Source organism: Ammospiza nelsoni, chromosome 15 (genome assembly GCF_027579445.1).
Source record: "Ammospiza nelsoni isolate bAmmNel1 chromosome 15, bAmmNel1.pri, whole genome shotgun sequence".
In the NCBI taxonomy this organism is placed as follows: domain Eukaryota; kingdom Metazoa; phylum Chordata; class Aves; order Passeriformes; family Passerellidae; genus Ammospiza; species Ammospiza nelsoni.
The window spans coordinates 15,446,199-15,472,213 of NC_080647.1; the positions used below are offsets into that span (position 1 = coordinate 15,446,199).

The 26,015-nt window shown below is 41.1% G+C and overlaps 2 protein-coding genes across 6 annotated transcripts in view; both read left to right on the top strand.

Annotated features, from left to right (window-relative positions):
- TAF1 (TATA-box binding protein associated factor 1) overlaps window positions 1–2,691 on the top strand; it is a 30,006-nt gene extending 27,315 nt beyond the window's left edge. For all 3 annotated transcript variants that reach the window (XM_059483068.1, XM_059483066.1, XM_059483067.1), the window contains 2 exons: window positions 612–789; window positions 1,796–2,691. In XM_059483068.1, the coding sequence (XP_059339051.1) occupies window positions 612–789; window positions 1,796–2,012 (395 nt within the window). In that variant the 3' untranslated portion in view covers window positions 2,013–2,691. The remainder of the gene's footprint in view (window positions 1–611; window positions 790–1,795) is intronic.
- A 587-nt stretch (window positions 2,692–3,278) lies between these two features.
- On the top strand, window positions 3,279–25,891 carry OGT (O-linked N-acetylglucosamine (GlcNAc) transferase). 3 transcript variants are annotated; one of them, XM_059483163.1, is made up of 22 exons: window positions 3,279–3,511; window positions 7,058–7,238; window positions 8,113–8,356; window positions 9,890–9,958; window positions 12,948–13,064; window positions 14,385–14,464; window positions 15,639–15,834; window positions 16,077–16,217; window positions 16,385–16,485; window positions 16,678–16,831; window positions 16,936–17,037; window positions 17,222–17,401; window positions 18,124–18,282; window positions 18,905–18,994; window positions 19,732–19,857; window positions 20,270–20,440; window positions 20,558–20,674; window positions 20,754–20,921; window positions 22,864–23,016; window positions 23,711–23,963; window positions 24,164–24,287; window positions 24,837–25,891. In XM_059483163.1, exons 1-22 carry the CDS (start codon window positions 3,475–3,477, stop codon window positions 25,009–25,011), a joined length of 3,138 nt encoding a protein of 1,045 aa, XP_059339146.1. In that variant the 5' UTR covers window positions 3,279–3,474; the 3' UTR covers window positions 25,012–25,891. The 3 variants fall into 3 exon arrangements, with proteins under 3 accessions (XP_059339146.1, XP_059339148.1, XP_059339149.1); XM_059483165.1 differs by having other exon boundaries at window positions 3,339–3,511; window positions 7,088–7,238; XM_059483166.1 differs by lacking the exons at window positions 3,279–3,511; window positions 7,058–7,238 and having other exon boundaries at window positions 8,176–8,356; window positions 9,890–11,740.
- The last annotated feature ends 124 nt before the right edge of the window (window positions 25,892–26,015 follow it).

Sequence of the window (26,015 nt, forward strand, 5' to 3'; positions counted from 1 at the left end):
GACTGAAACCAAAATAGGAATGGGAATGCTGTAAGTATAGACACACATGAAAGCAGAGTTAAGACAAGCTCTTGTTAATTGTATTTCATAAAGTGAAACTGCAAATAGTTCTGAAAACACTGCAAGTATGATTTGGTATGCAGAGCAACGAATGGGTAGTTAAATGGATATTTAATTTGATATGAAACAGGGTTATGAATGTTAAATGTAAAATGTTAATGTTAAAACAATGTTATCACAAACAGGAAGAGGTGTACAGAGGTTATTCAGACTATTTCTAAGTTTTAATACAAACTTATGCAGAAAAGCATGTAGTATCTAGCAGTGACTTCTGAAAATTATTAGGAGGGAAGAAGGGGGAATTTTCCAGAGTAGACAAGACATAAGGCCTTTTGGGTAATGGTGGTAGTGAGATTGCTTTGGAATAACATCAGAATTGGGCACTCAGTGGGTGGTGTCACCTCCCAGATACCTTTTCTGCTGCGTTGTGGAGACAGGGCTTTGTAAACATTCCTTACAATCAGCACTGCAGCCATGAACCACAGACACTGGGTATGTGAGTGACAGAACAAACCTGGCAGTTCCTGACCAAACTTTGGTTCATCACACAGCTATCCAGCTGAGTGAGAGTGGCAGTGACTCAGATGTGGAGCCCAATGCAGTGAGACCCAAACAGCCTCATGTTCTTCAAGAGAACACAAGGATGGGCATGGACAATGAAGAAAGCATGATGTCCTATGAAGGAGATGGTGGGGAGACATCTCATGTTATGGAGGACAGCAATATCAGGTAATTACAGCTGGTAAAATCCCTTCTCTTAAAGATTTTTGAAATTTTCATCATAACAACCTGAAGAATATCTCATATTTTTCGTAAAGTTATCTTGTGACTGTTCTTATTGTTGCAACCATAATACCATTTATTCTTACTGACAGAAATTTGGGGTTGCTGTTAGATTTTCACTAATAAAAATATGAGTTAAATTAGAAGAAAAACCCACCCATTTTTTAATTTTAAGTTAGATGATTTCTTGCACATATGTAGTGGTTTTCGATGGCAGGACAAATAAAGTTTTTTATAAGCTATCTCAAACTACAAGATGACTTTGAAGTTAAGAAGTGATTTAGCAGATAAACATTTTTACCCCCTCTAAGAACAAGCATGTCCTCACTTGAAATTCAACTGCTCAGTTGAAGTCCAGAAGTATAGGAATATGCACATCCTGTATTTTGGTAGGTGTTCAATTATTAGAAAATTAAATACAACAATATCAGCTTTATTTTTTTTTTTGCATTTGAGAGAACAGCAATCTACTCTCCCTTCTCTGGGCATGCTGTAGAGTATAAGTATTTGATTGTCTGTTCTTCTTCTACTTGTGGAATTCAGTTTCTTGGTCCAAATATTGACATTGCCTCATAAGTCACAGGCATCAGAGCTGACAGGTAGCTGGGCTGGCATTCCAGCCCAGGATCTTGACAAGAGTCATCAGGAAGTTCTAGAGAGGATGGGAATGGACTGAAAACACTCCTGCACTTTCTATCTGCACTGAAGGTGCAATCAGTTGGAGCAATCAGTTTTTCCTGCCTGGAGTGTATCAGAGTGGAGTGAAGATAGTGGAATTGTTTCACTGGAGAACTGTTTTTTCTTTAGTTTCTGTTTTTAAAAGCTGGCCAGTAACAGAATTGAAATGCACAGTCCTGGTGTTCACAGGACTTCAAGCCAACTCTTACAGCAGTTAAATACAGAATTGCTGGTATCAGTAGCTCGTTTGAAATTATTTTCTTCTTTCTTCTAGTTATGGCAGCTATGAGGAACCAGACCCAAAGTCCAACACAAGAGACACGAGTTTCAGCAGCATTGGAGGCTATGAGATCTCCGAAGAGGAGGAGGAGGAAGAGCAGCAGCGCTCGGGGCCAAGCGTGTTAAGTCAGGTCCATCTGTCTGAGGATGAGGAGGACAGTGAGGACTTTCACTCCATTGCAGGAGACAGTGACCTGGACTCAGATGAATGAAGTCCCTTCCCCGAGATGATGGTCATTCTGAGCCACTCTTGGCTCCTGAATTTCTCTTGTCCCAGTTTCAGTGTAGTGTGGGCTATGTCGATAAGATTTTTTTTTTTTTAGATATTTTAATTGATTATAAAACATGGTATATGAATGAGTAAACGGTGAAAAATAAGCTTTAGACAAGCGTGTCCTGCTGAAGCCTTGGCTTGTTGTAGCCTGTACTGGTTCCAGAATTCAGATACAGGTTTGTATGGTTTGTTCTTCAGTCTTCATTGATGTAAAGTAATTCCTCAGAAATACTGACCTGTTGGATACATGCATGTCTGTCAGGAAAAAAATCTTGCTCAGAATGAAATACTTGCTGTTGATGTACAACTGTAAGGCAATTTTCATTTCATAAAGGGGAGTTTTTTCTCTGGGACCACAAATACAGTGTCTGACCCCTGAGTGGTTCTGGGAACTGCCTAACAACTACCAATACTTCAAAAACAGCTGCCCAACTTTTTCTGTAAGTTGCAACTACCTCCAGAAACCAGACTTTGGTAATGTGAGCCTTTAGGAAGGCTCAGAGTTCAGCGGACACTGCTAATTGTCAGTGCCCTGGGGAAGCTGCTGCAGACCCCGGGGTTCCGTATGGAGTCCTGGCTGAGAGCACTCATGGAAATAAAGCAGGAATGGGAATACAGCCGCCTTTGCTGCTGTTCCTCTGTGCGGGTACACGCTGAGCCTGAGCTCTGCTGTCCCTGTGACTGAGCTGCACTGTCTCGGTGAGCTGTGGTGTCCCAGTGAGCTCCGCTGGCCCGTGACTGAGCTCTTCTGTCCCGCTATCTGAGCTCCGGTGTCCGAGCCCCTCAGTCCCGCTATTTGAGCTCTTCTGTCCCGCTATCTGAGCTCCGGTGTCCGAGCCCCTCAGTCCCGCTATTTGAGCTCTTCTGTCCCGCTATCTGAGCTCCGGTGTCCGAGCCCCTCAGTCCCGCTATTTGAGCTCCTCAGTCCCGCTATCTGAGCTCCGGTGTCCGAGCCCCTCAGTCCCGCTATTTGAGCTCCTCAGTCCCGCTATCTGAGCTCCGGTGTCCGAGCCCCTCAGTCCTGCTATCTGAGCTCCGCTGTCCGGGCTCCGCTGTCCCGGTGAGCGGCGGTTCCGCGGAGCCACGTGCGGAGGTACCGGGAGGAGGCGGCGCATGCGCAGTCCCGCCGCCTTTGGCGCAGCGCTGCGCGCGGAAGGATAACTTTGTTCTGATAACGCGCCGATTCCAGCAGGTCCCTCCGCCCGCCGTGTGGCAGCGCCGCCCGGCGCCGCCCGGACTCTTTTCCGCGGAGATAGTTCCGGCCGCGGCCATTCGGTACCGCCGCCGCCGCCATTTCGGGAGCGCCGCCTCAGCGCGCCGCGACCGCGGGCAGCTCGGCCCGGCCCGGCCCGAGCACACCTTCTGCCGTCGCCGCCACAGCCTTCCCGGCCCCCGTCCCGATGGCGACCTCCGTGGGGAACGTGGCGGACAGCACAGGTACCGTGCGCTGCGGCGCCCCCGGGGACGGGCTGGCCGGGGACAGCGGGGGCCGGGCCGTGCCCTCGCCCCCGGTGCCGCTCCTTGCTGGCCGGGTCCGCGCCCGGCGGAAGTTTCCAGACGCGGTAGGGCGGGGGTGCCCCCGCCGCCTTTGTGGGGCCCCGGGCCCGAGCGCGGTGCTGGGCGCGCTCCGGTGGGCGCTGCCCGTGGGCAGCCCCGGGCCGCTGCCGGGGAGGTGTGAGTGCGGCTGGCTCGCTGCTATATTTATCAGACTATCAGGTGACTGCGTTAGAGGGCGAAGTAGGCGAAAAGCCTGACCCAAAATGTGTGTTGGTTTGCCCAGAATCGCTCGCTGCACTTAGACAGGAGTTTTTTTTCGGCAGCCTGGTCTAATGGAAGGTGTCCCTGCCCATAGCAGTGGAATTGGAACGAGATTGTCTTTAAGGTCCGTTCCAGCCCAAACCGTTCTGTGGCATAGCTGGACACTACAGCGCTTTTCTGAACAGTAAGATAGCGTGTTGTATCAAGGAAAGATCCTGCCCTAAATTTAGGAACTTGAGGAATGGAGGAGAAATCTGACTTTCTCTGTAGAGCAAGAGAAAGAAGTCATGTGCTTACTGAAAGGATGAAAGGACAGCACAGCTTTATGCCCCAGATTTTGGGGATTTCTGTAACCAGAGGGTCAGGAAGAGCTGAAATGATGCTTGGGAAAAGCGGAAGGAAAAGGAGGACTTTTAGAGAAAAGAGACGGGATAGGAGTGCGGAGATAGGGATCTAAAGAGAATCGGTAATGATACAGAAATGAGCTGCAGCACGGTGTTTGGTACTTTCTCAGCTAGAACTGTGTGTGTGGTCAGCGAGGCTGCAGCATCCTCCTGTAGCCTGGATCCCTGCGGGTAAAATGAGCCACGTGCACGCTGGGAGGGAGTCCTGTGCTGTCCAGCACCTCCCAGCTGGAGGTAACCACTGCTTCTGCCTGGAACTAGGTGGTGTCTGAGCGCAAGGTAGAGCATGAGTGTATTGCAAGCGCTTAGGATGGCATTTGTCGGGGGAAAATGGCCTTGGGCGCCTTTCTGATGGTTCTGTGCAGCTTTTTTGTTTCGCTCGTATTGTCTGGAAGCCTCGGGGAAGGTCATTGTCACAGCACCGTACTAGACTTTTCCAAGGTCATAGTCGAAGCATGCAGCACAAATTAGCCGAGGTAGAGAAATTAATTTATGCAAGACACGAAAAGGGATTTTCCTGGCTGTGACTCCTCACTGCAGTTATTTTCTTTACAAATTGATTCAGTGAGCATCCATTCATGGGCTGTCTTACGGATATTTTGCACTGCATAACTTCCAGCCAAGTTTGTATTAAAAAGTTTCACTCATTCTGGGCTTCCTGATGTGGCTGTCCACTTCCTGCATTTCAGTGCACTTCTGCACAATCGTTTATAAAATAAATGCTTGGAGGTAAATGACTGGCAATTTTACACTGTTTGCCTTTTCTCTGGAGACAAAGGGTGGCTTGTTTTGTAAACAGAGACACTTGATGAATGAAAGAAAGTGTCAGTGTTTCTTCTTTTGTTGCATTTGTTAGTAGTTCCCATTGCCAGGTATTAAATCTGCACCGCCTGCTCTCTTGGCCTGGAAGTTACAACTTCAGTTTGACTTCTTGCTCTAAGTAGGCAAAATGTAGCCTTGAAATAGTGACTGAAAGTCTCTTTCTCTGCCATCATAAGCCTTGAAGTGTAAACTTCTGGGTTGTTATGTTTTGGGGTGGGTTTTTTTTTTCTCTTTGAAATTTACTGAAACAATTGAAATGTACTTGCAGAGGAAATTGAGTCCATGAGACACGCTCTTCCTCTCTCTGGTTTCTGTGTGCCATCAGTGGAAGTTGGAAATGCCAGAAGGGCACAGGGCACAGGGGCCCAGTGAGGAGCAGTCTGCTGGTGCCCAGTATTGCTGTCAGCACCATTTATTAGTGGTGTGGTTTTCAACCACAGTTCAACTTTCTCATGTTGAATAAAGGTTGTACCTTTTTATCTTTGCCAATCCGTTTAATCAGATCGTGAAGTCCACTTTGCCCTTAGTCAGGTTTGAAAACCAGGAATCTAATCTGGATAAGGCTGCTTGGTTACTAATTTGTGAATTATCTGAAAAAGAGAGTGGCAGTGGTAGTTCCAGTTTATTATGAAACAGTTTATAGCACTGACAGAGACTGTACAGTATCTGGAAAAACTACTGTACTTAGACAGGACTTGCAGTCTTGTATTAAAACCTACTGGTGCTAAAACCCCAAATTTGAAAGTAATTTAAATAAATTGCATCAATCCAAATTTCATAAAATAAACGCTGGGTAGTAAATCTGCACCTAATCTCTTTATGATTATTTTGGCTGTCTTTAAAGTTCTCACAAAAGCATGAACTTTTGTACTACCTCACTACAAAAATGTAGGCTCATCTATTGAGCTGCTTTCTGGTATTAGGAAAGGTTTAACTGTTTCACTTAGATTCCAAATTTTAAAACTGTAGGATGAGGTGGGAAATGTATAATGAATGGAATGAAGGAGCTGCAGAGTACAGGAGGAAAGATGAGAGATACTTGCAGTAATCAAACATTGTAATAGTAAGAGTTGTTGGTATAAAGGCAGAATTTGAAGGCCAGCACTTTTTTCTAGGATGAATGGTTGTGGGTTTTTCCAAGTTGCACTTGCTTATTTGTAAGAAATTTTACTTCTCTCACTTCTGGTTGTTTTGCCTAAAACAGGTGGTGTTTCATTTAAGTATTTCATTCTCCACAGTTGAGTATTAAATACTAAAACTGTTTTGTCACTCCTGTTCCAGCTAAGCCTCCAGGAGCAGTAACTCCTTTCCTGCACCCTGTCTGTTTAATGGTTCCTCCTGTAGGCCAGTTGCGTAATCATTGAAGTGTGTGTTTGTCTTTCATCAGATATTGTTGTTCCACGACCATTTTTTGTTCTGTGAAGGGATTTTGACTCCTCAGAGGAAATATAGGAGTATGCAGGATTCAATGAATGTTACCCATTGTGCTTTTTTTGCCTTTTTTTAAAAGAGTTTTCACTACTTACACAGCAAAACTTTCTTCTGTTCAAGTCCTTTATTAAAGTCTTTGTCTCCTGTCCTTCATTTCCCTATTAAATTGTTAGAACTTTTTTTACTTACCAAAGCATGGGATTTTCAGTCGTGGGGAGGAGTGAGGAGAGTCATTGTTCAGTTAGCAGCACTTCCACTGTCAGGAACTAAAATATCTTATAATGACAGGAGTCTCTTTCAGAATAATGGAAATGATTAAATTGCAAATATTCACAGTCGTTACAGTCTGCATTTTTGTTATTATTAGCTGATGGAGTCACGGACTGGTACAGATAAGATCTTAGAATCCCAACTGTCACCTGCTGTAGTGTTCCATATCATTTCAAACATTTTTATCCATTAGTTATGTACATTTTATTTTTCATTGTTTTGTTTTGTTTTGTTTTTGTTTTGTTCCCATCATCTAACTTTTTGTTTTCCCCCTTTAAATGTTTTGGTGATTCTCCAGAACCAACGAAACGTATGCTTTCCTTCCAAGGGTTAGCGGAGTTGGCTCATCGTGAGTATCAGGCAGGAGACTTTGAAGCAGCAGAGAGGCACTGCATGCAGCTCTGGAGGCAGGAGCCTGATAACACTGGTGTGCTTTTGTTACTGTCATCCATTCACTTCCAGTGCCGCCGACTGGACAGGTAGGCTGCTTCTTCCCTCTGGAGTTTTGCTTGGACTCATCAGCTTTACAACAGACAGGAGGCCTTGCCATTATTGGTGTGTTATTTTGATATTGAACATATTAATTAACATTGGAACATCAGCCACATTGGTGTGTACTGGCAGGATTTACCTCTGTAATGTTCATTCCACCTACAGTCTAAGGGTTTGGGGTTTTTTCTTTGAATTGTAAAACTTTCCTGCACAACAAGATGTTTAGTTAATGAAGTTCTGTGATCTGAAAGTTGTTTCTTTGTTCTTTCTGCTTGCCTGTTCCTGATCTTGCTCTCTGTGCCTCTAGCATTTTGAATTTCACTTGTTCTAGCTGTAAATTCATGTTTGTTGGTGAAGCAAGTAAGAACTTTTGACTTAGGTTTGTTTTATATAGTCTTCTGATTGAAGTCATAGTAGTTCAGATATGGGAAAATAGAGTAAGTGGGGATACAGCAGAATTTTACATGTTAGTCATGTCCTGCTGCTTGAAAAGAATATCAACATTGCCTAACACATACAGATGTTGGAAGAGGGATTCCTGTAGTTTTTTTCCAAATGTGTTGAGCTCAGGTTTGGTGAGGCAACTTGAGCCTTTCTGACTAAATGAGAGCTGTCTTTGTTCAGTACAACCTAAAATGGGATCCAGGGCAATCAGAGTTTAAAGTGGGTGGATAAAGATACAGGACAGCTCTGTAAGTCCAGATTTGCTGGCTGTGTGTTTGGCTCACCTAAGCATGAATGTTCACTAGAGTGACTAGATAAACAGACAAACACTGAATGTCAAGGGTGGGTTTGTTTGGGTGGTTTTGGTTTGTCTTTGGGTCATGGTTTTTTATTTGCTGACTGGTCTGCTTTCTCCAGGTCTGCTCACTTCAGCACTTTGGCAATCAAACAGAACCCACTGTTGGCTGAAGCCTATTCAAACCTAGGCAATGTGTACAAGGAGCGTGGACAGCTGCAGGAAGCAATTGAGCATTACAGACATGCCCTGCGCCTCAAACCTGATTTCATTGATGGATATATTAATTTGGCTGCTGCACTCGTAGCTGCAGGTGATATGGAAGGAGCAGTACAGGCATATGTGTCTGCCCTTCAGTACAATCCTGTAAGTAATGCTTTATTTTATGAAAGTCCATTCTTTATTACTGCCTTAAGAGACAAAGGTAGCAGCATTCAAAGCATGAAAAACAGATAACCCTTCCAACTTGTATACCATAAACTTAATTAAGCAGTTAATACTATCTTTAAGGATCTTTGAGAGGCTTTTGCCACAATAAATTGTGTATTGCAGTAAGGGCTGCTGGTTGGTTGCTTTTCTCCAAATGGAACATACTTAACTTTTTAAATAAAAGGTAAGCAAGGTTTGGTTTTTCTCTTCTGAAGGCAGAAGCTTCAGTGAATGCCCCCATATTTAGCTTTATGTGCTTTAAGGTAGTACTACAGTGAGAGAATTGATGCTTAGACTTGAATGTGAGATCTTGGAAAATCACCAGGTGTTACTTTATCACAAAGTCAGAAATTTGATGGCGATGAGCGTTGCCTTGGTAAATTTCTGCTGTATACCGAGTTAGATTTCCATTGTGGGCTGGTTTGCAGGAGCATCATTTAGGTTTTATAGGCTGAAACTGGCTGTCTGTGAGTGACTCCTATAAGATGGATTGATCTGGTGTATGGATTTTTGGTTGTAACTGTTTCAAATTGACGTTTTTAGTAAGCAGACTGCTGTCCTCTGTTTATTTTCCATCATGTTCATTAAATTTGTATAGTATTGCTCAGTGTGATAAAGGTATTTGCTTGCTCTTTGGTCAAACATTTTGATAAAAAGAACTTCAAGTGCAGCATTGGTTCCATGGGCATAAATCCTTTTTCTGTAGGAAAAGCAAACCGAGTTCAACAAGAGACTTACTGAACCTTATTTCTCTGTGTTCTTAAGCCAGTGTGAACTTGTCTAACTTAGTATGCCAGGTGGTGTGACTAGTGGATGCACTGGTTAGAATAATGTGAGATGGTGGTTTTTTTTGCAGGAGTTGAATTTTGTTTAGGTTAGTAAATCCTTTCATTAGTGTTGACAAAATGTCTACATTCTCTCTGGTCTTTGCTGCTGGATAATGCTGTTGCAGATTGTGCTTTCATTTCAAACAAATGAAACAACAAGAACATGGGGTAAAGCTGTTGGAAAGGGATGGATTAGTGGGCAAAACAGGGAAGAAAACTTCTTTAGGAATACAGGCAGCAAAATCACTTTATATATCTTATTTAAAAGCCATAATGGCAATGGTGTATCTTAAGAGTGCAGGTTTGCCATTAAAAAAAAAAGGGCTTGAAATGCTTACATGTGGCAAAAGGACTTAAGGTGCTGGGGGGGGCATTTATTTTCAGTTTTTTATTTCTGTATAAAAGGAATTGTATTAAATACTACTTCTTGTTAATTCTTTACAGTTGTACTTTTACAGTACTAAATTTGCTCAGATTATTTATTGTTTGTAATCTTACATCAAAAATAATTTCCATTTGTGATTTATTTATTAAGAATCTAAATTAAGCTTTAGGAGGACTGGGTTGTTCCTTGCAAGTTCTCTGTGAAGACCTGTGGGGAGTGTGAAGTCCTGAAGCTGATGGTGTGATTTTGATTTTTCAGGACTTGTACTGTGTTCGTAGTGACCTGGGGAACCTGCTCAAAGCCCTGGGTCGCTTGGAAGAAGCCAAGGTAGGTGTTGGGTAGAATACATGTAAACATCAGTGTTTTGAAAACTTGAACTTTGCACCAAGTCTTCAAATCTGCGTTGATCAACAGACAGTCCGAGAAACTTCTGAAAACTGAAGGCACTGAAACACCCCAGAGTAGTTGCAGGGCAAGCTATGGCATGTCCATGTTTAAAAAGTTGGTTTAAGTCAAGAAATGGAAAGTTACCAAGCCTTGCTGCTGAACTAGACTATCTGATACCATTCTGAAGTATTGGGCAGGGGCTCCATCATGCTTTCATCTGGAAATAAGTAACAATCCTTCAGATCTGAGGCTTGCCTGCTGCTGCCAAGCAGAGAGCCTGTGGTTAGCTCGAGATCCCTGTACGATGCAGGTGCTATTGAAAAGGCTGCTCTTCTAAAGTCCTTTGTGGCTTGTAAGTGGAGAAGAAACTTTCCAAATGTTACCTTGTAATATTGGCTTTTAAAGATTTTTATTCTTTTAACTTTTCCCTTCCCTTGATAGTGGAAGAAAGGCTAGTAAATAATAGCTGCAGTATGCGACACACACCACCCTCCCACCCCCATCCCCAATATCTTTTCTTCATGTCTTCCCTCTCCCCTCCCCCAAAATAAAGAAATCGGAAGGACAAAGCTGGTTTGTTTGGTAAATGAACTGATCAAAAGAAAACTTGCTGTAGTGGAAAGGTGGCTTCTAGCAGTCGTGCGTTTCCTAAACTGACAATTCGAACACCAAGATGAGTTTCAAATTCTTGGCACGTTAAAATTGGGATTGCAGAAAGAAATTGTCTTGTTACAAGCCACCTTACGCGTCCGCGCTGCCGGGGTGAGGAGTGTGGAGAAAGCAGAGCCACTCTGAGCTCCACGGCTGTCGCTCCAAGCCCCACGCGCATGCTCAAAGTGGAGTGTATGAACAGCGTAGCTGTCTGTTTGGCTGCAGCACCAGCTGGGGAGGGTGGGCATCTTTGTGGGGTAACGGGGACAGCAGGATCAAAATTCAATATTGCTTTGTTTCTCATGAACAACTTGGATGCGTGTACCACCGTAGAGCAGCCTGATTGATTTGGTCGGATCCAGGTTGAAAACAATTGTGTAGCGGCATTCGGAATTGAATGGTCTTTGAGACACTTGGTTCTCAGCCCACCAAGCGGACAGCTAACATGAATTGCACTTCACTGCAGCTTTAGTGTGACTGGTATAGGCCAAGACACTGCGCCTGCCTTAGGTTGCTGACTTCTTTGTTTCAGAGCTCTGGAGACACCTAGTTTGAAAGTGTTATTCCGTTTTGTGAGAACTTAATAAACGAGGAAAAACATCTCGAGTAAATTGCAATGTGTTTCTTTGGTTATCAGTCCATTTGAAAGATCAAGCCAGCAGATTCCTTACAGTTTGAACTAAAATTTAATTTCTTTGTAGATGTTTCAGAGCCTTTCTTCCAAAAAAAAAAAAGTCCCTGCTGTATGCAATTGCCCGATTAACCCTCTCCCTTCTGCATGTCTCCCTTGTTACAGACAGATTATCCTCATTCCCATGTGTTAAGACATATCCAAAAAAATGCAATTGCTTTGTTGAACTCTTACTAATGATCTTGTTTTATTTTCTCTCTTGTTTTTGGTTTTTCACCACTGATATTGTATTTAGAAGGTTTCAGGTGGGTGAAACCTCCTATTCCATGCGTAAGGTGCCTCGCTGAAGGGAGCTCGAGGCCTGGATCTAGGGCAGACACACACCTCCTCCTCCTCTTCCAGCAAGGAACGCACCGAAAAGTCACATGATGAGAAATATGGTAACGGGTTTGTAACTGCCACAGCAAAACCATTTGCCTCCATGCCTGAATCTTCTGTCTTGTGGCTTCAGAAACAGCTTAAAATATTTAATTACAAGCAAGTAATGTAAGAATATTTTATACTATTAGCCACAAATTCTTTCAAAGAAATAAAGTAAAAGTAAATTAAAATATTTTTTAAAGAAATAATTGGAGATAGTTAATAGTAAAAGCTTCTAACTCTTCCGGTTGTTCATTTTTTTCCTTTTTTCTTCTTTGTTTGGATTGCAGCGTTCTGCTCTTCTGATGATGCGCTGTGATCCTGCAGTAGCGCAAAGGCTGCGCAGCGGTAACGCGCATTGCGTGCGATTCAAGCCCCCGTGAACGGTTGACTCGATGATTAATCTCTGATCGGGCGACTGCCCGAGCTCCAGGCTGCAGCCTTTTGAACCAAAATTGGCTTGTAACGCATTTCCAGAGTCCAGACATCAAATTTAACATGCGAGTTTTGTGTGGGCCTGTCTGGTAGATTAATGATTCTGGTTGGCTGTTCACTGCACCTTGGGGCAATCACTAGAGCCAAGCAGTTCGCAGCGATAGCGTGGCGCCGTGCTGGGTAGGATGCGCAGCGATTTCTTGCGCTTGCATTACAGGGACCTAAACCTTCATGCAATCCTGTCATTTGAGGTTTTGAAGCTGCAGGAGAGGTTGAATTGTATTTAAAAAAACTGGGGAACAAGAGGTGGCTGGGGTGTGTCATTGCGTTTGACAAGCACACTTTAAACTTTTTCAGTAGTTGGTTTTTTTGGCTTTTTTTTTTTGTTTTTTTTTTTAAAGTAATTTCAGATTTAGAATATTTGAAAATTTTCTTCCAGAGTAAAGTTGGTTTTACATGGTAATGTTTTTATTTTTACACACTTTAAGGTGGCAGATGTTCTGGTGAACTACTTGGATTCTAAGATGATTTTTGTGGCAATCTGGTGTCTGAAGGAATGTTAATCTGTTACCAGCATAACTGAAAAATGGTGGGCTTGCACCTGGGTTTTGGTTTGCGCTGGCGCAGGATCAACAACAGTTTGCAGCGCATTAGTTTTGGCGCAAGCTAGCCTATACTGCAGGGTCACTTTTGGCTGGTTAGAGAAGGCATACTAACAATTATTTTTTCTCATTTTTTTCTTTTTACAAATATTCCCCTTCCCTTGTATCTCTCTTCTTTAACTATTCCAAGGCGTGTTACTTAAAAGCAATTGAGACTCAACCAAACTTTGCAGTGGCTTGGAGTAATCTTGGCTGTGTTTTCAATGCCCAAGGAGAAATTTGGCTTGCAATTCATCACTTTGAAAAGGTAACTACCTAAGGGAGTCAGCTTCACTGCTAGATTTAAATGTACATGCAGTTGTGTGCTTGCAGGTGATAAATATTTTGGTAGTGGAGAACTTTATATGATCCTGTTAATTGTTTTTTTAAACTTGCTGATGTTTCAAACTGCCTATACGGTACTAGAGAGAGACACTTAGAACTCCCCTAGGACTTCACACATGTCAAATATGAGAAAATTAATTAAATTCTTCTTCAGCCCTTTCCTGTACTGAATTTTTTAAAAACCTGATTTGATGATAATGTTTTGCATGTGTTGTGTGTCAGAGAAAGAATCAACTTGGTGCTGAAATAATTTTGCACTGTGATTTTTGTTTCAGGTATTACTGTCCTTTGAGCAATTGAGAAGAACAGTTTTAAGTGACACATTAATTCCTCTTCTCCATGGTTATTTTTCACTGTTCATATTTCCCTAGATTAGTGTCATTAAGAGTTGTCTGAGACCCTCCAATTAGTGTCTAATTGGCATCATAATTAATTTTGTCCTCATCTCTGAAGTTTCTAGAGTGCCCTAAAGCTGAATTTAAGATGTGGCAACAGTTTCTTGCTGAAACTTATGGCTTTAAATATACAGAAAAAAGCCTAGCTGCTCAAGATTTTTTTTGAATCTGTGTCTAGTCCATGATAGATGAAGTATTTTAATATGGAATTAATAATTCCCATAAGACTGTAAGAGTGGGGCTTGTCAAATACTCATATGTAGCTTTGTGCTGCAGCTTCTGTAACATCATCAGTTTTAAGTGATTTTTTTGCATTTTATTAGTTTTGAAGGGGAGCAAAGATGTTTTAGTTAAATGGCTACTCAATTTTCCCTGCACATGTGATGTATTTGCTGTTTCCTTGATCTTGTGAACAGCCTGTTTTCCTGTACTGGTAAAGCTTTAAAATTCTGTCTTACTTTGCAGTAGGTAAAGGATACAGATAAGGGTTTTTTATGGTTTCTTCTCTAAAAACAAGCTAAAGACAACGTAGCATCAGTAGACAGGAGTGTTAAGTATGATCAGCCTAATGTGAAATAAATGCTTAAAATTTTATTCTGCAGTAGTTGCAACTCAGTAGGTAAGCAAACAAATAAATTTGAAGGTAGTACATGCTGTCACTTCTACAGATAAATAACTTTGCTCTGTGGTTGGTTTCTGTGTTTTCCTTCCTTACTGGATTATTGATAAAGTCTTAAAAACTTACAGATTATATTTATCAAATTTTTAAAAAGCTGCAAACAACTCAGTTTCATAGAAAATACGTTTGTGTTTAATGCTCAAAACTTTTACTTCAAAACTATTTTCAGGCTGTAACACTTGACCCAAATTTTTTGGATGCTTATATCAATCTGGGAAATGTTCTGAAGGAGGCAAGGATATTTGACAGGTAAGCAGATCAGTACTGTTGCTCTCTGTGGCTTGTCAGATATATCAAGATACAGATTGTGTTCTTTCTGTAAATTGTCTAGGGGCAGGGGTAGCAAAGACTTCAAGTCTAAGCTTAGCAAGCAAATGGCTTTGAAGTGCAGACAGACCAGGCTACTGGTCTATTTAAATAAAAATAAAAAATTCCAGTGATATGTATTCATTCATGTTGCTTTCTTGTACTTAATGCATTGTCAAAACCAAGAGTTTCTGATGAAAATAGATTTGAAATTAGGGCTCAGAGGGTGAAAATAAGATGCACAAGGAAGACCTAAATGCTAGATTTCTCTGTTTTTATTAAGTGATTCAGAACATAATTTGCAAGTGTGTCTCTTCAAAAATTTCCCTTCTATGTGAGACACACTGGAATGCTGGAATTCAACTAAACATGTGATTGAATATTCTGTATTTCTGACATGTCTGCCTGATGTTATTGCCTTGGGTTGCAGTAGTGTTGCTGTGTTGTTGAACTAACCTGTTCTGAGACCTCTAATCTGATACGTGAGTCTTCTGTTTCTGGGAAAAGATCCAGGCTGTGTTGTTTATATGCAGTGTAGCATATTGCATCTGTTAATTGGGTTTTAATTTCTGATAGCTGTGGTTTGTGGCCCCAGATTTAATAAAAGCTTGCAGGGAACAGGTTAATTATCTGCATTGCACACAGTCTAAATGACTCAGTGATGTCAGATTACATCATGAATTAGAGGACCAAACAGAGGCATGTTTTTCTATAATTTCAGATTTTGTATCACCTTTTAAAGATTTACTTACAGATATATCATTTTCCTAGAAATTTGATTTAAATACATCAGCCATTTATATTGTGCTATAGGAGCATATAATGAAAGATTTCACTTTTGAACAAAGTGATTTAAGTCTAACTGATAGTTAGTGGTGAGAATAAAGATGTAATGTGGTACTGTTTATCTTGTTAAAATTGAATAATAAACTGGCAAAAAATGGGGTAAGGAAAAAGAGGGGTTTTTCCTAGTAATGACAAGTGTTAAAAAGAAGAACCCGAAAGCTTTCCTTGTTTTCCAGAAGACCTAATGTTGTTCAGTATACACTGTACCAAGGTAAATAATTCCTGCTCTCTGGGTGATTGTTTACCTCTTTTTTCCTTTATTTTGTTCCAGAGCTGTGGCAGCTTACCTGCGAGCCTTGAGTCTGAGCCCGAATCACGCAGTCGTGCACGGCAACCTTGCCTGTGTGTACTATGAGCAGGGCCTGATAGACCTGGCCATAGACACCTACAGGAGGGCCATTGAGCTGCAGCCCCACTTCCCTGATGCCTACTGCAACTTGGCCAATGCCTTGAAGGAAAAAGGCAGTGTAAGGAGCACTTCTTTCTTCTTAAAATTACAGTGAATGCTTTTTTAATAGATACCAGCTGCCACCAATTTGTTAAGTTGTTGAGCAAGTTGTTAAGATGGATGTTAACCTCACTTAAAAGGAAGAATAATTCAGGAAATCTCCATCTTGAACCTTTTAAAAGTGATTGTATAATGACTTTTCATAAACAATACTTTTACAATAAATGTTACAATATTAAGAGTGCCCCCTTTTTTTTGAAGGTGGTAGAAGCAGAAGAATGCTACAACACAGCCCTTCGACTTTGTCCCACTCATGCAGACTCACTCAACAATCTGGCAAACATCAAGCGGGAGCAGGGCAATATTGAGGAAGCTGTGCGTCTTTATCGGAAGGCTCTTGAGGTACAGTTGGGTGTGAGGGGGAGAGGTGGGTGGTTCTGCATGGGAATGTGTAATAGGACAGAGATTTTCTTCCCCTTTCTCTAAAAATAAGTAAGAATATACAATAATAAATGCATAACTATTTTTGCTGTGATGTTTGAGACACAGTCAACTTCTTTTTCTTCCAGGTGTTTCCAGAGTTTGCTGCAGCGCATTCGAACTTAGCAAGCGTTCTGCAACAGCAGGGAAAGTTACAGGAAGCTCTGATGCATTACAAAGAGGCTATTAGGTAAATGGATACTCCCTGTAAGAGTCCCGGCCTTTCCTAATGGGAAAGTGCCTGGATTTGTATAGGAGATGATTTAGTCATGTGTTGTAATTTCCATAGTTGCTCTTCAAATGGAAAAGTCTGGATATGAACATGTTTTCTCATCAGAGGAGGAGCTTTTCTTGTTCATGATATATAATCTTTATTTTTCAGAATCAGCCCCACATTTGCAGATGCTTATTCTAATATGGGAAACACTTTGAAGGAGATGCAGGATGTTCAGGGAGCTCTGCAGTGCTACACCCGTGCCATTCAGATAAACCCAGCTTTTGCTGATGCCCACAGCAACCTGGCCTCGATTCACAAGGTAGCACATGGGAATGATTCACTCTTAGAAGAGTGTGGTGGGGCACTGTGAGTAGTTACCCTGAGGATATTTTTACCTGCTGACTCATTTCGGTATCTTCACAGGATTCAGGGAATATACCAGAAGCCATTGCCTCTTACCGTACTGCTCTGAAACTGAAACCTGATTTCCCAGATGCCTATTGCAACTTGGCCCACTGTTTGCAGGTGAGGAAGATGAGGCTTTGAAAGACTTCAGTTTTAAATCAGAAGATAAGATTTTACAGTCATTAACAGTAATTACAGAAGTCGTCACTTCCATTTTTGGAAGAAACGTTAATCTCAACCTCTGAAATAACTGATACAGGCTGGGGAAGCTGTTGTCATAATCTTTGTTTTTCCTTCTTTATAGATTGTCTGTGACTGGACAGACTATGATGAAAGAATGAAGAAGCTGGTTAGCATTGTAGCTGATCAGCTGGAGAAAAACAGACTGCCTTCTGTACACCCACATCATAGCATGCTGTATCCTCTCTCTCACAGTTTTAGGAAGGCAATTGCTGAGAGACATGGAAATCTCTGTTTGGACAAGGTAGGAAGTTCTGTACAGGCCAGTTGTTGTTTGAGGTTTTGTGTGTTCCTACTCAAAATTGAATACTCAGATTTGTCAGTATTAGCCTTTGTAAGCTTTCTGAGTCACTGACATGTGAAGAGGTGGGATGTGATGTTCATAGCTGTTAGTGCTTGTGAGTTTTGAGACAGACTACTTGTGCGGGTGCCATTTATAATTAAAAATGTGCTGTCAGCTGGTGGGAGGGTCCAGTTAACTAATGGAAGGTAACACTGTCACAGTGACTTGTCTGAGTAGCCTGATAATACTGTCAGAGATAGTGGTTGCAAGCTGATGCCTTGGCAAGATGGAAAGCAAAGAACAGAACAAACACTGTGGTGGCTTACAGCAATGCTGTTCTGGTTACCGGTGACTTGTGGTTTGAGAACTTCCTGAGGATCATGGTGTGGTATCAGGATATTTAATAATTGGGGTGGAATACTGAAACTGTTAGAAAAGCAGAAATGTGCTAGTGGTGTCTGTATTTGTGTGAGAGCAGAGACATCACATCTTGTGACACAGTGTGTGGGCACTGCACTTGGCTCCAGTGGAATATGTAGAGCACAGGTTTGGAACAGCAGATGTCCATGACTGCCTGCTTGAATGTGGGATAAGGTTAATTCTGCAAACTCCTAGGGAGGTTTTGTCCCTTTGTTTAGATTTTAATTCCTGGGTTTTTAAACACTCGTGTGTTTTCTTGGCAGATTAATGTTCTTCACAAGCCACCATATGAGCATCCCAAGGATTTGAAGGCCAGTGAAGGTCGACTTCGTATTGGCTACGTGAGCTCTGATTTTGGAAACCATCCAACCTCACACCTAATGCAGTCAATTCCAGGCATGCATAACCCAGACAAATTCGAGGTAAAAATAAAAATGGCATGCTTAAAGCTCTAAATATGCCTATAAGTGGCACTTTTTTTTTCCTTTGGTGCAAGCAATTAAATCAGGAAAGAGCAAATTTTTGCTTCTGGGGTTGGTTTTTTTTATGGGTTGATGAGTTCTTCAGCCCAAATCATCCTCCTTTACCATTATGAAGTGCTGTTTTCAGATACACTTGTGGTTTCCTACTTGGGAGAACCAGTCACTGTTAAAAAGCTTCCCTGAGGCTTGGCTTGCCTATTCAACCTGATTCATAGTTATGATTCTCACTAATTACAAAGTCAGAGTCGACTTGAAGGCAACTTAGACATCTAATTCTTATGCAGATCTGTCTGTTAAGGTTACTTTGCCTTGCACTGATGAGAAGATTGGATATATGTCTGTACAGGATGCAGGGCCATTCTCTGGCACAGAGCTAAGCCTGGTTCAAATGTGTCAAAAAATGGCTCAATGCCTCTTTCTTGGCTTCTTTCTCAACTGGTAAATGCCATGTAAAAAACTATGATTTCTGTGAAACTAGACATAATTTAAAATCACAATATAGCACAGTTATTTTATGGACAAGTTGTCATAGATACTCAATTTTTGGTGCCTCTTATTTTAGGTATTCTGTTATGCCCTGAGTCCTGATGATGGGACAAACTTCCGTGTAAAAGTGATGGCTGAAGCAAATCATTTCATTGACTTATCTCAGGTGAGCTTGTTTTATGCATTGACCTTCTAGCAAACCTAAATTTTTCTAAATAAAGAAAGAGATGAATCTGTGGTTTGAGATGCTTAGTTGCAATTATTTCTTGAATTAGGCTGATGTTAGTCTCGAGAATTTGAAATTTGTAGTTGTATTGGCATTATGCCCTACTTCAGATGTGATGGTTATCTTGTGACCTCTGATTATTAAAAAGTAACATCAATATTTAATAACTCTCGCATAAAGTCTCAAGAAGTCATATTTAAATGTCATGGAGAAGTCAAGATGTCACAATGCAAATAGATTTAAGCTTGTCTTAGGTTCAGTGTGAAAACTGATCAGGATTTCAGTATACACAGAAGTCAAGGCAAAGCCCTGTAGTGTAGTTAACTGATCTTATTCTTGATCTTCATTTTGATCTTCTGTACTACCTTAGTTTGTGAACATGCCACTTGCCCTATGTGAGCTTTAATACTAATTAGCTTTAGAGGACTGGGTGTGGGGGAGGGTGTTCTGGTTTCTATAACCTCAGTTTCTGGCCTTTAGCTTTTGTTTTACTGCTACTCAGCTCTACTGCTGCATTGAGGATTTACACTTCTGTAAAACCAGAATTAACAAGATCTAAGTCTCACTTAAATTAAATTATGCAGTTGGCATCTATCCATTCTTACACTGATGACTAACCACATTTATTGCTGGGAGACTGAAAACTAAAAATTATCTGTTTATTTATTTATTCGTAGATACCATGTAATGGAAAAGCAGCAGACCGCATCCATCAGGACGGGATTCACATTCTCATTAACATGAATGGCTACACCAAAGGAGCCCGAAATGAATTGTTTGCCCTGAGACCAGCACCTATTCAGGTAACTGAGTTACAGGGCTCTTAGTAAGCCAGAATCAGTGTCAGAGGTTTTTTGGAGGGATTTTTTGACTAAGGATTTTCTAAAATGCCTATGGAAAGAGAATGAGAGGAACCTTAATCAGAGTCATTCTAGACTACAGGAGTTGTCTCAGGTGAGAGAAGCTGTAATCACTGATGGTTGGCTTCAAGCTGCACATTGTGGGGAAAATTTGCTTGAGAGATCAATTTTAGAGCATATTTGAGCTGTTCACTGTCTTGGTATGGAAATTTAGAATTAGGGGTTGATCTTCAGTTGGTAAAGCAGAAAAAGGAACTTGAACCTGTATGTGGCAAATGTAAGTTAAAATTGATTTTTAATTGCCTTTATTTTTGCAATGCACATGAAACTGAAGCTTTGCTTTCTTGTTTTTTAGGCAATGTGGCTAGGATATCCTGGAACCAGTGGGGCATTGTTCATGGATTATATCATCACAGACAAAGAAACTTCACCAGTTGAGGTGGCTGAGCAGTATTCAGAGAAATTAGCTTACATGCCAAACACTTTCTTTATTGGAGACCATGCCAACATGTTCCCCCATCTGAAGGTACGTTGGAAGATAGGGCAAGAAAAGTAGGTGTTTTCCATAGGTATCTATGAAATGGCACTCGGTATAGTATTGGTAAGGGGTCTTGTAACTTCTTGAAATCTTTTCTTTTGACAGAAAAAAGCAGTGATTGATTTCAAGTCCAATGGCCATATTTATGATAACAGGATTGTTTTGAATGGCATTGACTTGAAGGCATTCCTGGACAGCCTTCCTGATGTCAAGATCGTTAAGGTGAGAGTTGCTCTTGTTTGTGTACAATCCTGGGGACCGAAGGTAGAACTCTCTCTGATCCCTGTGTGATTTATCTCAGATGAAGTGTCCTGACAGCTGTGACAACGCCGATGGCAATGCCGCCCTCAGCATGCCAGTGATCCCTATGAACACCATTGCAGAGGCTGTGATTGAGATGATAAACCGTGGGCAAATTCAGATTACTATCAATGGCTTCAACATCAGTAATGGATTAGCAACTACTCAGGTGAGGCACTTCAAGACACTGGTATTTATGTTATATATGTGTGTTTTAACATAACAATGAAGAAAAACCTCCAAGCAAATGTGTTTTCTGTCATGTTGATTCCTTTAGTTGTCATACTGAAGGAAGCTCATTATAAGCCACAGATGTACTGGAAGATGATCTTCCCCCCAAAGATAGAGGAATTGTATCTAGAGGTATCTAAAGTCCAAAGAAATTCTTTCTTGTTGCATAAAGAAGATATTTGCTTGTTCTGAATTTAAAGGCAAGATTTCCCTATTGCCTGCAGCCTACCAAGATTTGTGAGCTGTTACTCAGTGTCAATTGTGCTTTTCTGTTAGAAAAAAAATTGCTGAGTAATAGGATAGAGGCAAAGTTATTGCACTGTATTTCAACAACATCTATGCATCTCCTCACATCTTTCAGAATTTTACACTATATTAGCACCTCTCAGTGCTTAACAGTTCATGGGATTTTAGTGACAGTTACTGGCATTTAATTTTTCCACTGCAGAACAGTTTTTTCCTTTTAGAAATGCCATATTCTGACATTAGCATCACTCGGTATCTTGTGAATTTTATTCAGTTTACAGTTCCTCAGGAACCTCTTTTACATCACTTTGATACCTTTTATTACCACTGCTTTGTTCATAATCTCATAGCTTGGTTTATTTTTGAATTCTTTTCTTCACAACTGAGACTTTTCTTTGAGTTGGTCATAGTTTCTCTTAGCTTGGTCAGTAAGGCTGTTAGCAATTTTTCTGAAGTTGTCATCTGAGAATCATAGAGAATTCTTGTCTTAACACTCCACCACTGAGATGAAAGACTCTCACCTCTGTCTGTGCACTTCTAAACCAGGATTTCTGTCTTTCAGTGACATTAATATAGCACTTCTTTGTGCTGAGATCAGCTACTTTTGGGCATAGGTCAACAAGAACTGATCACTGTGTTTTTGAGGTCTCAGTGACCTGAATTAGTAGCATATTTACCAACTTCTGTTGTGCATCTACTAACAGTCAGTGACAGTGAGTCATTGTCATTCACATCAAGTGTGTCATCAGTGGCTGGCTGCAATGCTACTGTCTAAATTTTTAATGCCTATGTATGTAAAAATACACATATATACAGAAAAAGGCTCTAAGTAGCTGTGTTGGCCTCTCTGTTTATCTGATTTTGATCCCGTCATGGCTTGTCTTAATTAAAAATCCTGCTTCCATTTTACTAATCCTCAAGACTCTTGCATGGTAACTTGATTATTCCAACTTCATCCTCTGCTCCTTTTTATTAGAATATTCGTATTTTTTGAAGGCTTTTCAAAAGTTTGTCATTAACTCTTCTTATTTTCAGCATTTTCATTATTTTCTTTGTCAACTGGTTCCTTACAGTCCTATCAGTTACATATGAGTCTGCCTCTATTGATTATCTGTTCTGTGCTTACTGTGTTCTATCTTAAAAAAGAAAAACACACCCAAAAAACCCACCCAAAAATAAACCACAAAAATCCAAACAAACCAAACCCCAGCTTTGCTTTCTAAATACCTTTTTATTCTGTCTTTCAGTTTTAATTTCATTTTTGGTCTCAAGGAAATTACGTGACCTTAAGGAGGATAGGATTCCATGTGTAATGCCTCTTTATATGATTCTTCTTTCCAATTATTCCAGTTACTTGGAATTTCGGGGAGATAATAGGAAGGGCATGAAAATGCCCAGTGTTTTTTGCCTTGGTGGTTGCAACATTGTGGCATCCACAAACGTGTACACATACCAGTTAAATTCTTGCTATGGGTAAGTAGACAATTTTGTTTTGTATCATAAAACCAAAGATGTACTTACAGTAATTTGTTATGCTAACAAATGTGTCTCAGGCCAATTCCACAGGGCATAGTCTTGTTTCCTGCAGTTTCAGTGTTTCAATAGCTTTTTTTTTTTTTTTAATTTTATTTTAGATAAACAACAAAGCAGCAACTGGTGAAGAAGTTCCACGGACTATAATTGTCACTACCCGTTCTCAGTACGGCCTACCAGAGGATGCTGTTGTGTACTGTAACTTCAATCAGCTCTATAAGATTGATCCTTCCACCTTGCAGATGTGGGCTAATGTGAGTATCTGTATCCAGCAGGAAATCTAAGGTCAGACTTCTGGCAAAGTTGGTTAGCAGAAACTTCATGCAAGTTAACTTCTCTATGGAAAACATTGACCTTGAGCCATATGAATACTTAAAAGTGTTCATGTTGCAGGGCTTAGTGTTAGTAGCATATAGAGGGGTTAAGATGTATTTCCAATTATATCTGTGTATCTAGCCAGTGAAAATTTATGTTTGGGATAGCTTAAGTATTCTGGTTCTCCATTGTGAAATAATTTTGGATTTCCTTAGTCTTTGCAAATGAGTTATAACTGGCCTTGGCAATTGGTACATTGATAAATCTGAGTGGAGAACATTTCTATCAGGTCCCAGTTTACAGACAACAGTGTATTGCTGAGAGCTAATTGAGGGTAATTTTTCTTTATATTCCATAGTACAGGCCTATAAATAAATGAGATCATAAACTTCAGTACTTACTCTCTTAAGGAACTGCTCTGTACACTGTTGCTCAGAGTTGCTGTCTCTTTCAGTGGGATCAGAAATGCAATCCCAGTGATCTCATTTATAATGATGATCTCTTTAATTTCTGCTCTATACCTCAAAGAATGATGACGCCTTCCACTTCATTTTAGTATGTGGCAATTTCTTGTTTAGAAAAGTAAATATTCTTCTCTGAACTTCCTGTATTTTCTTCTTGTTTTTGTTACAGATCCTTAAAAGAGTTCCCAATAGTGTGCTGTGGCTGCTACGTTTCCCAGCTGTAGGAGAGCCCAATATCCAGCAGTATGCACAAAACTTGGGCCTTGCCCAAAACCGAATCATCTTTTCACCTGTTGCCCCCAAAGAAGAGCATGTGAGGAGAGGGCAGTTGGCTGATGTTTGTCTGGACACTCCCCTTTGCAATGGGCACACAACTGGCATGGATGTGCTCTGGGCTGGGACTCCAATGGTCACTATGCCAGGTAGTGCAGCAGGGAACCTACATTGAATACATGGCTTGGAATATTAGTAATTTTTTAGTAACAGCAAACACATCAAACTCTGCCTTTTGTAGAGGCAGAAGGAAAGTAGCTCCTAGCTCGTGTGTGATAAGTTACTTGATAGACTCATTCCTGGATTTTTTTTGTTGGTTTTGATGTGCCTTTTATTTTCTTTTCTTCAGGCGAGACTCTGGCCTCACGAGTTGCTGCCTCACAGCTCACTTGCCTGGGTTGTCTTGAGCTCATTGCAAAAAGCAGACAGGAGTATGAGGATATTGCTGTGAAACTGGGAACTGACCTGGAATAGTAAGCAAACTTGGACTCTGGAATGTGGGAGCATCAAGAATGCAGAGTATTTGGGCACAGTGCTGAGGCATCAGTAGTTTTAATCCTGCAGATATTTTATATGTAAAATAGCTGGGCAGTCCTTGTCTAGAGGTGTCTTGTGTTGCAGTCAAGTCAGCTTCTGCTTTTATGGTAACTTAACAGCACTCCCAATTGAGTAACAATTCTGAAGAAACTGCTTATATGCAAAAGTGCAATACAGTTTTATTCTTTTTAAATAGAAGATTAAGCAGTTTGTCACTTGAAATTAAAATCATACTGTAAAGTGTTTACTGCCTTACAGATAATGCAGCGAGTTGATGTTGCAGCTCTTCTGATTTGAAGTAATTGTGCTGGTCTGTATCAGAAATGAGAGGAGATAGAACAGGAATTTGGTGGAGGTGGGGAGCAGGTGTTTGTGAAACAGTTGTACAGGCAGTTCTGGGTTAGCTGAAAACAGCAGGTTTCAGAGGTAAACAGTATGATGTATTGTCTGGAACATCTCGTGACTGCTTTAACTCTCTTTTGTAGCCTGAAAAAAATCCGTGGCAAAGTGTGGAAGCAGAGGATATCCAGCCCTCTGTTCAACACGAAGCAGTACACGATGGACCTGGAGCGGCTCTACCTGCAGATGTGGGATCACTACGCTGCGGGCAACAAACCCGACCACATGATCAAAGCCGTGGAGGCCAGCGAGTCTGCATGAACAGAGACACACTGGGCCTGCCCTCCAAACTCTCCAGGAACTGAGCCTCTCCAACACCTGTGCAGAGATGATCAGCTAAAAACTGTGCATTTCTACTTAATCTGCCTGGTACTCTGTGGCTGAAGTAATACATGATGGTGATTAAAGCACAGCCAGACTTATTTCTTGCATGATAGGGAAAGACTCAATAGAGCCTGGGATCCTTTTATTCCATGAGGAATTTGAATGGGATTGAGCCGTGTACATGTGAGCCTGTGTGTATGAGTGACAAAGTGGTTGCTGGGGGAAGTTTGAACTGCCCAACCAGTTTATGATATCATGGATTGATTTAATCTTCCTACAAACCTCTCTCCTTTTACGTGGATTGGGAATTGGAGCGTTTTAACATTTGATTTTGGGTACTCCTGTTGGTATATATGTGGTTCTCCCATGACAAGATTTCCAGCTAGCGAGTTGCTCCCTGTGTTAATTTCTAAACTGCGTGGACTGAAAGGGCGTATGTGCTGGTGTAGTCTTTTTTTATAGGTTTTATAAACCACTTGAGCCTATATCAGCCTTTTAATGTTTGACCTCTGTTTTGGAGCTCTCTCTGTAATGTGTTGGTTAAGATAAGGACTTTTGTTTTTTTGTTTTGTTTTGTTTTTTAAGCTTCTCCAATAATTCAGCTAATTGGCTTCATGATGGCAGCTCCTATTCTGTTAAAAAACCAAATTTGATTTGAAATTAATCCTTCCCACAGGTGTTTGAGGTGAACACAAACTGGTGCCAAATACAGATCTTTCAGGAATGATTGTTAATTATGTATAGGGGTGCAGTCCTAGGTACTGTAGCAAAGACTTTAAAAAAAAAAATAAAGCTTTGGTTTGCCAGTTTGATTTGACCGGTGTGTCACGTTTTGTGCTGCTGTCAGAAAAAAAACCTTGCTGGCCTTTACCCTTCCGTTGTGTACCGTTTTGAGCAGCGGTTTGGGCAGCAATGGGTATTTTGTGTAGGAATAGGCGGAA

Coding starts and splice junctions, on each gene's coding strand:
- OGT (XM_059483163.1), top strand. CDS start 3,475: ATGGCGACCTCCGTGGGGAACGTGGCGGACAGCACAG. Junction 8,357..9,889: donor CTGCCCTTCAGTACAATCCT/GTAAGTAATGCT, acceptor TTGATTTTTCAG/GACTTGTACTGTGTTCGTAG. Junction 16,218..16,384: donor TTTATCGGAAGGCTCTTGAG/GTACAGTTGGGT, acceptor TTTTTCTTCCAG/GTGTTTCCAGAGTTTGCTGC.